Source organism: Lepeophtheirus salmonis, chromosome 3 (assembly GCF_016086655.4).
Source record: "Lepeophtheirus salmonis chromosome 3, UVic_Lsal_1.4, whole genome shotgun sequence".
NCBI lineage: Eukaryota > Metazoa > Arthropoda > Copepoda > Siphonostomatoida > Caligidae > Lepeophtheirus > Lepeophtheirus salmonis.
In genome coordinates, this window is record NC_052133.2 from 31,211,129 (window position 1) to 31,222,828 (window position 11,700).

Sequence of the window (11,700 nt, forward strand, 5' to 3'; positions counted from 1 at the left end):
TAGACTCAACTAACAGTAACAAAAATATTAGTCCTCAAAAACAAATTTTAAACTTTCAAAGATTGTAATTATTCAATAATTCGAATTAAAATTTGACAAAAATTACTGATATTTTTTTCCAATAATCAACATATATTTATTATATATTATTACAAACAAGTTGTAAATTCTTTGTATTAAGTTTTTTTTTTTAATCTTAGAAAATAATTGAATATCGTTCATTAAACTCAAGTAGGCTTTTTTTTTAAAGTGTGGGGGATACAAAAACTTTTAAGGAAGAGCATGGAGAAACAAACTAGTTCTGAGTCAAATTTGGATACTTTTTTTTACTACAGAACATTAATTTTTTAGTGGTTAGTTTGTATTACTGGTGTTTGCTCGAATTGGTAAGATAATTGGTGTATGTCTTATTGTTTTGTTTTATTTTGTTGGTTTTTATTCAAACATATATTTTATGCATATTATTTTTTTAGATTAGATATATGAATATGTATCTTTTTAAGCTGATTTGATGAAGGAATTTTTTACTAAAATTTGAAATTATATTTCTTCAAACGGTACTTCACCATAAAAAAATCATGACCTTTCTCAATTTTTTTATCCTTTATAATTTTTAAAGCAAGATAGTCACGACTTCACGACTTTTTGAAAATCATATATTGTTTGATTCAATCTTGTGATTACATAGGTATATTCAATGTAACAAAATTGACATTATCCAGTAGATATTGAAATAAAGATAATGTTTTGCAGTACTCATGAATAATGTATATTGTACAATTGTATATACATATAAGAATTACTAACGTGTAAAAAACAATACAAATCAACTTCCTTACATTGGAGTAACTATAAATACTTGTAACTCATCTGTTCATGGCATCAGTCCAATACATATTCAAAATGAAGTTCATTGTAAGACAAATCCAATTACTGATAAATACTTGAATTTTAATCAAAATCACGACTTTTTTCCAAACATAGGTTTCCATCCTTGCAATTGTTCTCTTTATCTATCAAGTGAAAGGTCACTTTGACGAAGAAGATCATGAAATAGAAAAAAGATCTGCACAGCCTGGATATGGACATCATAAAGGACATGGAGGTGGTCATGGAGGAGGATATGGCCACAAGGGGCATGGAGGTGGTCATGGACATGGTGGAGGTCATGGTGGTGGCTATGGACATGGAGGTGGTCATGGCCACAAAGGACATGGCGGTGGTCATGGAGGCGGATATGGTCATGGTGGAGGCTATGGACATCATTAAATATAGCATGAATATGTACTTCTAGTGGGGCATGAGTGTTGTTCACTTTTATTAGTTTTGTAAACAAGAGAGTGGCTCCATCTTGCAGCCTAATTATACAACTCCTGGAAGTAGAATATTATTTAATACAAAATGTAGCTGTATATTTATATGGATAGGTGTATATTTCTTCCCACCATGCACTTTTTTTTTCAACAGCAAGCCTCAGACTGTCACACCATCCTGCAGATATTATATTTTTTTAGTTTATTCATCTCCTATTAAAACATAAAAAGCCTCGTCAACAAACCAAATTCTGGTTGACAGAAATACAGTGATTATTGTTTAATCCTATCTATGAGTTCAATACTTTTAAGAAACTGTAAATTATATTTCACAAATATGAATCTATGTATAATTTTGTTGTAATACAAAATCAAATTACTTTTAAAAATTTCAACTTTTTTAAAATTGCTAACCATACTGTGATATTGGTTGACGGTATCTATAATTTCAAATATATTTACAATTACAAAAATTCCAAGGAATTAAAAATTATAATTCACCATTCATTAATAAATATATCATTTTGTTGTGTTTGAATAAAAAATCAAATTCCTAAAATATTCCGCCTTATCTATGCGTAATCATTAAAGTTTTTTCTCAAAACTACTAATTTCCCTTCTGTAAAACGTTGAATTTAAAAATAGACTACAAATTTAAAAAAAAATCATTTTGTACTTTGAAAAGAATTTTTTTTTCAACTTAATTTTTTATTTTAAAAATGGCTCATTTCATATCAAATCGACCAAAAAAAACCCAATTTGTATTCAACTATATCAAAATTTGATGATATCTAGTATTCATGTTAATTTTTGCATGTTGAGTACGATATTCTTTTTTTTTTTTTTTTTGGTATTAGCTCGTTTTGAGACCATTATTTTATATTATGACCTTTGACCTCGTGGTTTGGTTGGTTGGATATGGCTTACAATTTAGCGTATATTCGTATCTCATATTTTCTCTTTCTTTCTCAATGTGAACAGTATATACAGAAACTTAAAGCTGAATGATTGTGACATTTTAGTAACAATAAAAAACTCTAGATAGCGATGCGTTGTGAGGTGAGTGATATATTATTAGAGTAGGAGTCCTGTGGGATCTCGACTCTTTCTAATTAATCGGACAATTAACTATTGGATCATCTAAATTATTCCTTAAGAATGAAATGAATGATGATGTTATGATTCATAGTGGATACAAGAAAGAGTCGTAGGGCCATAAATAATCAGATGTGATCTGCATTGCAACAAAGGAGGTTCACATTATAAAAATATAAATTTACTTATAAGAGTTCAAAGAATGTATTCTATCAATTTGAGCTCAATATAAAAATAAATTTAACTTTATATAAGGTTTAGTAAAAATAAATCCATAAAAAATCATAAATTTTCAATGGGTTTTTCTTTTTTAATTATTTTCCATTAATGTATGTATATGTCCTTGGCAATCAATACAGTCCTTACATGACGGTCAGACTCGACGATTTCCATTATTTTATCCACATATTAGACAATTGACCTTGGAGAATAAATTGTAAATCTTCCAATTCCACACAAAAAAATGTGTCTCCGTCTGACGGCAACTGTGAAGGCTGAAGGTGACCATTGTAAAAGAAAATTGTATATGTCACAGAAAATTAAATAAAAATTATATGTACGATCTTTAACTATCGTAATTTCAAAGTATAAACTTGATATTAAAGTTTTTCTAGATTAATCTAATTGCAGTACAGTATTGATGGGTTATTTTCGAATCTTTCCCTTTTTTTGTATAAGTATTATTTACTTAAGTGATGACTTAGTAAACAAAAAAAATGTCCTTCGTTTTGGTGACACATCTTCTCTTTGAAAAACTCAGCAAGAAATGCCTATGATTACAGTTCTAAATTGTGTCCTTCATGTTCTCAGATTCAACAACAGGGTCTCCGTAACCAGTTCAAAAGTGGCAGGGGAGTTTCATAATAATACTGATGCCGACATAACCAGACAGCTTTATTATTATTGTCTTTCAAAAATGACTAATGGCAACTCCCTGCTGTGGCACCTATGGTAATTATAGGTCATTAGTAACTTAGTTAAATTGGTGTATTACTTTGTACTTCTGAAGGTATTTTGTAATTAAGACTATATAGCTACAAATTACTCCAAGGTATTAATATATTCGGCTCTACCCGAGCCCAAAGTAAGATTGCCATTGTCTACTCGGTTCCAAAAAAGAAAAGCTGACACCAGTTCTTACTGGTTATCATTGTAAATTCTGTTTTGGAAAAGGGAATATCTTTATTAAATTGAATCACAATGATTAAAGAGAGTGTTTTGATGGACTTAACTCTTGTAAGCATAACAAAAAGACTTACGAAGAGGGGGTCTGTTTTTTTCTGTGGAAACTAGATACCACACAAATGTGTATAAATATATGTATATGAATGCTGCAAGACATGCAAAATTTTGGATCATTTAACAAAATTAATAATATATATCTAAAATATAAAATATTTTTTTAGGTTGAAGAGTTCCTATTTTATTTATACCACCACAAAAAGAGAATTAATTACTTTCATCATTACCAAATTGCAAAGTATTTAATATAAGTTTAAATATACAAAAACCCTATTGTCAGATAGTTAAATTTTAACAATTAAAAAAAGATTTGCTGTTGAATTGTAATAATAATATGAAGTAATGAGTGAAACAAATATATATATATGGTTGTAAGCTTGTACAAAAAAAAAGCTAGGCTGTTTTTGGTTTCAGATTATGAAAATATATTAATGGCTCTAAATGGAAAAAGGATTGATAAAATTATAATTTATTATTATTATTTATCGTAAGCTTTTCCAACAAAAATAAATTTCAGATTTTAAACGAACAACATTTTAACTTATTCTGAAAATAGTAAACAAAATAAATACAAATCCTTCATTAAAGATCTTATTGATTTAAAAAACAATGAAAAGGCTAAACAGAAATCGATATTATAAATTCATTTCGTTATTTCTACGAAATGTAGTACATTTTTAGCATATCTACATATATTGTAGAATAAAATTACAGACGTGTAAAGACAAAAATATTAACTTCCTTACAGTGTAGTTACTATAAATACTTAAAATTCATCTCTATATGGTATCAGTCTAATACATATTCAAAATGAAGTTCATTGTAAGACAAATCAAAAACTTATAAATACTTGTATTTGAAGTAAAACAACGACTTTTACCCTTCATAGGTTTCCATCCTTGCAATTGTTCTCTTTATCTATCAAGTGAAAGGTCACTTTGACGAAGAAGATCATGAAATAGAAAAAGATCTGCACAGCCTGGATATGGACATCATAAAGGACATGGAGGTGGTCATGGAGGAGGATATGGCCACAAGGGGCATGGAGGTGGTCATGGACATGGTGGAGGTCATGGTGGTGGCTATGGACATGGAGGTGGTCATGGCCACAAAGGACATGGCGGTGGTCATGGAGGCGGATATGGTCATGGTGGAGGCTATGGACATCATTAAATATAGCATGAATATGTACTTCTAGTGGGGCATGAGTGTTGTTCACTTTTATTAATTTTGTAAACAAGAGAGTGCAGCATAATTATACAACTCCCTGAATAATAATATTACTTAATAAAAAATGAAGGTGTTTATTAACCACATAGAAAGCAAAATTCTTCCCACCTTGCACCTTTTTTTTAAACAACAAGACTGTTACACCAAGCGGATATTATATTTTTTTTTTTAGTTTGCTAATGTCCTATTAAAACATAAAAAGCCTCGTCAACAAATAAAATTCTGGTTGACACAACTACAGTTATAATTGTTGAATCCTCTCTATTAGTTAAATGCTTTTAAGAAAATGTAAATTATATTTCACAAATATATATGTATGTATAATTTTGTTATAATATGTTTAAATAAATCAAATTACTTTTAAAAATGACTTTTTTTAATTGGCTAAAAATACAAAACCTTAAACTAATGTCAAATCTATTGATTCATCAATTGTTTTTTTGTTTCTTCAATAAAGTTAAAAAAAAAGATAAAGATAAAAAGGAAAAATATAGTTGTTATTCAAAATTTTAAATATACAACCTATGTTGAGGCACAGAAGATATCCTGAAATATAGAGATCTATATGCAATCCTAATTAATACTATAATTGGATGATTACTACTGCATTTGACATTCGAATGGATAAAGAGTAAGTCATATTGGAAGAAAATTCAAAATACAATATTAGGTAACAATATATACTTAACTACATACGATAAATAATTATAGAAATAAATAACCAGCTCTAGATTTAACAAAGAGCCAATAATATCTTAGGTTGATTTTTTTTGGAGAGTGAAAATATATGACATCACATGATTTTTGTTCTATTATTTAAAATTATTATTAAGTCAAAAATGGATATAATAACTCCTTGTTTTCGACCAAAATGCGGGTTCCTCTTCATTTGACTTCATATCCTATTTGTAAAATAATATGCTACATTTTGAAGCTTTTATACAAAAATCAAATCAAATATATTATAAAATGAAGATCAAACAATAAATATGACAGAAACATTAATATTTCTGTAAAGTTAAACTTTAAATTTATTATCAGTATATATAATTTCATAAACTTTCATTTCCATATATTTTTATTTAGTGAATTTGTATAGATTATTTGTAGAATACCAAATTGATTCATGAAGTCTCCCATTCCTTTTGTATCACAAGTGATTTATAATGATTTTTATAGCTCAATAATTCATATGTATTCTCAACAAAAAATTAAATTTTTGGGAAAATATTGCAAAAAAATTTAGAAATTAAATTTTTATATAAAATGGAAAAATTCCTTGATTTTTTTTTGGGTGTGAGGGGGGCTCTAGTCCTCTCCCTCCGGACACCCCTTGTCAGAATTTTTGCATAGAATTGAGAAATTTAAAACTTGAAAGGCCATTTGCAACCTTTAAACATTTGGCTCAAATTTTATTTATATATTTTTCATCAATATGAACATTTTGAGACTATTGTCACCTAATATTTCAAGTATATATCTATTATTTATCATTTCTATTTATGAAACCAGAATTCCTATTTTATTTCGGTATCAGAATAAAACGTCCATTCGATGCAAATTCAGGAAAGTGGTCGATAAAGGGAATTTTTTCATAAAAACGAAGTAAAATAGGTGTTAGAAGGTCAATATATTCTTTATCAAACTTAAAAGTAAAACCAGGACTTCTTTTCTTTTTTGCATTTTGATCAATAGAGATCTTTTTCTCACCTTGCTAATATGCCGCTCTAGTGAATTATTATGCACTTCAGTTACTTTCATATCTTCAACTTCAGTTCTTAGATCCTCACAGAAGTATTGTCCAGTGCCCCTACATCTAACACATATGGACTTTTCTCTACAATAATGCTATTATAATTGCATTATGAGGTTCTATCTTTATAGCAGTAATCCTTTTTCCCCACTCAAAATCATTTAACATGGAATTGATAACAACAAGAGTCTTAATTCAGTAGTAGTATATGTATCGCTCCCTCCTTCTCCTTGGGCTCCTTTTTTCCTTACTAAAATGTTATAACTTTGTTATTTAAAAAATAATATTTCAATATATGTGCTGTCTAACATTATTATATTGCTACTTTTCTTCTAAAGTCATTTTACTCTTCCAAATAAGGAATAACAATAAATAAGCTGGCACAAATATTTGCACTTACACTTTCTTTTATACATGCAACTTTATTCCAGCAACTTTTACATCGCTTATTATGTTCCTTTATACTTATAAGTATTCGAATAAAAACGCATTTTTACAACTCAAGTTAGACTAAATAACTTTTGTATTAATACTCCATAAATTAATTAAAACGATATGAACAATTCGGTTGTCAATAAAATCACCAACTTTGAATAAGTTTTTAAGTAGACGAGACGGGGAACCATTGAAACACCTGTTACTTGTGGGTCAATTACTCAGAGCTGGTTTAACTTAGACATACTTATATATATATTATTGGTTTAATCCATTTAAAAGTTATACTATTCAATAGCTTTACCAAAAAATTATCAAATAGCAATCAAAGCTAGGGACCGTTGAAGAAGATAAAAAATATCGAATTTTAATTTACATAAAAAAAAATAGGCTCAGTAGTATTTTTGGAAAAAACTTTAAATCAAGGCAAGTAAAATTATCTTTACTACAGTCCAACTTTTTTAAATTCATTTCTTGCTGTGTACAATCTTATGCTTGCAAATATATCACATTATCAAAATGTCATTATCCAGTAGATAATGAAATAAAGATAATGTTTTGCTATATATATGAATCATGCAGATTATACATAGAAGAATTACCAACGTGTAAAACAATAAAAATCAACTTCCTTACACTGTAGTTACTATAAATACTTGTAACTCATCTCTTCATGGCATCAGTCTAACACATTGTCGAAATGAAGTTCATTGTAAGACAAATCCAATTACTGATAAATACATGTATTTTAATCAAAATCACGACTTTTTTCCAAACATAGGTTTCCATCCTTGCAATTGTTCTCTTTATCTATCAAGTGAAAGGTCACATTGACGATGAAGATCATGAAATAGAAAAAAGATCTGCAGAGCCTGGATATGGACATCATAAAGGACATGGAGGTGGACATGGTGGAGGATATGGCCACAAGGGGCATGGAGGTGGTCATGGACATGGTGGAGGTCATGGTGGTGGTTATGGACATGGTGGAGGTCATGGAGGCGGTCATGGCCACAAAGGACATGGTGGTGGTCATGGAGGCGGATATGGTCATGGTCATGGTGGAGGCTATGGACATCATTAAATATAATATATATATGTGCTATTAATTAAATCATAAAAGCTATATCAACCAACAAAATTAAGGCTGGCGCACCTACAGTGATATTAGTAGAATGCTAACAATAATTTCAAATATATTAAGAAGTTCATAGCTTCTAGAGTATTAAAAAAGTTATTTTTACCATACATAAAATATATATAATTTTGTTTTGTTATGTTTTAATAAAAAATAAAATTAGGAAGACATTCTGACTTCCTAACTTAATCATTAGAGTTATGTCAAAGCTACTGATTTCCTTTTTAGAAAATCTAAACTCAAAATAGACAACATTTAAAAAAAAAAAAACACATAGTGAGTACAAAAGTTAAGTATACCACCAATGTTGAGCCACAGAAGACATAATTTTGAAACTTTAGTTTACTAAAATGATACATATAATGATAGGTGGTCCAATTCTCATATTTTATTCGTGTAGCTTATAGAATTCTGTGGATGAACAAAGTGGTTTCGACATTAGAGAAGGAGTGATTTCTTTAAAAACCTTGAAAACCCGATAATCATGGAGAGGGGAGCATTAGGGAATAGCATAATTTATAATCATGATATTAAATGTAATAATCTTTTCTCAAAAGGGAAGCTATTCATTCCTTTGCATAGTAAAGCTGCACACACTAATCACTGACTTCTTGGACTATGAAAATGTATTCATTTAAAAATGTCTATATTGAAGCCATCACTGTTTGTATAAAGTATATTCATATTTTAAGTTTAAACGAAGAATGGACAAGCCATTTAATGAACTCCACTAAAAGGATTGCCGATGGTAGAAAATGCACTGTTTAATTTCAAGTGGCGTCGGGTTGCAATATATTTAATGATTATTGCAAAGACTGTGCTAAGGTGTTCGATTCAGTTGTCCATGCATTGGCTGAATGTTCGTTTTTGTTTTTACTGAGAAAGTTTGACGCATAGAACTCAGAAAGAGATACCAGCACCAAACCAACATCTGGGCCCTAATTATTTTAGGGCTGCTCAAAAACAAGTTATTTCCTTTGAAGAAGACTAATCGGATTTGACATCCCTAATTCCAAGCCTTACATTGCAAAAAGTAGAATTTAAATGAACAAATGAATGGCATAGAGTTAAGAGGCATAATTATTGTGGTTGCTTCAAGCATATTACTTTAGATTTGAAAATCCCTACGAACGATACATCGACGTTCGATATAGCAGTGGATATTATGTGGTATCTCCTGAAAAATCTATAAGGTACATATAAATTTTAAATCGCATTATCAGGGAATTCAAAAGTCATAAAAATAGACCAATCATAGGTGCCCAATTTTATGATTTCTGCATTTTTGGGTATTTGATATTTTTCTTGGTTGTTGGTATTTTTTATTACTAATATTATAGACGGATAAACTTATAGAACGCTGGCTGTATTCTTAATTGATTTGTTTTATTTTGTTTTTACTTTTTATTGATTCTATAGATTTTTAGTGTACATTTGTTAAAAAAGAGGTATTTCACTTTGGGCAATAATTCTAAACTGTAATAATTTATATTTTTTTATTAAATAAAATTACTCAATTTCTTATTATGGATTTTTTTTTAATATTACATATATATTGTAAGACAAACACCACCCAATTACAACTATTTATCGATGTTTACTGGAACATATGTCTCTCAAATTGATAAGAGTAGGCCCCAAAGAATACTCTTTGCCAAAAATGTTTATTCTTTTTATCTTTTACTTTTTATAACCTTATTATGTCATTGGTCTTTCTGATCTCCTAGTCATAGTCGAATAAATATGAAATTCAACCCAGAATTGAATAAAAAAATCGTGTAATGAATGTCATAAGAAATTAATAGAACTCTATTTATTTTTTTATTAACACCTAAAATATACAACAATTTACTATGCGTATAATACCCCTTGTTTCTATTGGACCCATATTTACTCTTAAGATCTTTTTATGCGTTTTTGGCAAAATATGGGTTTAATTACGAGGTGTTTTTCTTCGAAAAACATAATCCATAATAAAGTAGATTACATACACATAAATGTATTCTAAAGAACAAAGAAATACCGAAATCCAAGGGGAACTCCTTAAACTATTCCTGGCTAAGACAATTAAGGCTGAGTCCAGATTTAAGGGCTAAAAGGATAAGAAATTATTTTAAGAACAACATGGGCTATTATTTTGAGGAAAAAATTACCATGGGTATCATTTCCATGCGACATATAAAGAGACAAAAAAAAGAAGTATGGGTCCATACACCCACTTTTACATTGCGTTGGGGGCTCTTAATATACAATATGTTCGAAAGCCGAATAAAACAAACACAGGGATCGATAAAGTGGGATGGAGATCGGTCATGAGAAATCCATTCACCATTTCAAGAGAGAGATGGCTAAGATATCGTTTTGCTACGTCAACAGTATTCATAACAAGTCAAAAAAAGATGAAACGGAGAGGCTCTGCTCTTTCTCCAAGGATCGCAAGGAGTCATTCTTCCTTTTTTTTTTATGAATGAAGTAGAGTAATACCTTTAAGGGAAATCGTGGAACTGAAAATTAGGGACACACTCGGAATAGAACTAAAAAGAAGATTGGCTGGTGGCTATGTCATCGATGACACGGGCTCACCTTAAGGCTGAAGCAGTCATCCCGAAAGTTATCCACATTTTATACTTCATCCGGACTGTGGACTTTATAATAAAGACGACATGACTCAATGATTTCATTGACGGACAACCGTTTTGAACAATGCTGTTGATAGATAATTATTTATGAGAACTGGATCAAGATCTTTTCTTCTCTTCAGTCGCGTGTTAGCTTCCTATTAGATCTCCCGGTTTTTATATGTTATATTTATATATATATGTATATTGAAGAGAGCAAGAGAGGGATAAATAATTATTTCATACATTGAATGTTAATTATTGTTTTTATCTATGTTCTTGTATATTTTCTTCTGAAGTGTTTTTAAACGTATTAAAAAAAAATTGTCAACTCTTAAGATTCAATACTATGTTTAGAAGAATAAATGGCTAGTTAGTTTGAAAAAAAAAAGAAGTTATAAAGGATATTCATTATTTTTTTTCAGATTAGAACATAATTAATTTTTGGAGAAGCAATATTCAAAATAATTTTTCTTGCTTATTTGGACAAAAGTTTGAATGAGTTAACTTTGAGTCTTTGTAAATATGGGAACTTTTATTACTCTACTTATTCTACCGGGTGGCATATTTAAATCTCAACACTTACTAATTCAATAATTAATGAAGATTGAGTGATTGAAATTAATTCATATTTCGATACATGAAACAATTAATTACAAGACAAAATAACCTTGAGCTCTCTAACTTACGTACAAGTCGAGAAAATGACATTTGAACGTGATCGACAAATTTCCATTTGGGCACTCCAAGCAGGAAGGCGTCTCTAGGACCCCTGTCCACGCTGTCAGCAAGTCCAAAACGAAGGCGATGAAGAAGGGGTTAAAACAGAGGTTAAAAATGCAAAACTGGATCAGGTGTAGTTAAAGAAAACAATCT

The 11,700-nt window shown here is 29.5% G+C and overlaps 2 protein-coding genes across 2 annotated transcripts; both read left to right on the forward strand.

Annotated features, from left to right (window-relative positions):
• Window positions 1-811: 811 nt before the first annotated feature.
• LOC121114927 (uncharacterized) lies at window positions 812-1,439 on the forward strand. The gene is made up of 2 exons (XM_040709042.2): window positions 812-915; window positions 985-1,439. Exons 1-2 carry the CDS (start codon window positions 877-879, stop codon window positions 1,267-1,269), a joined length of 324 nt encoding a protein of 107 aa, XP_040564976.1. The 5' UTR covers window positions 812-876; the 3' UTR covers window positions 1,270-1,439.
• Window positions 1,440-7,662: 6,223 nt separating this feature from the next.
• LOC121115477 (uncharacterized) lies at window positions 7,663-8,376 on the forward strand. Its single transcript, XM_040709648.2, has 2 exons — window positions 7,663-7,780; window positions 7,850-8,376. Exons 1-2 carry the CDS (start codon window positions 7,769-7,771, stop codon window positions 8,150-8,152), a joined length of 315 nt encoding a protein of 104 aa, XP_040565582.1. The 5' UTR covers window positions 7,663-7,768; the 3' UTR covers window positions 8,153-8,376.
• The last annotated feature ends 3,324 nt before the right edge of the window (window positions 8,377-11,700 follow it).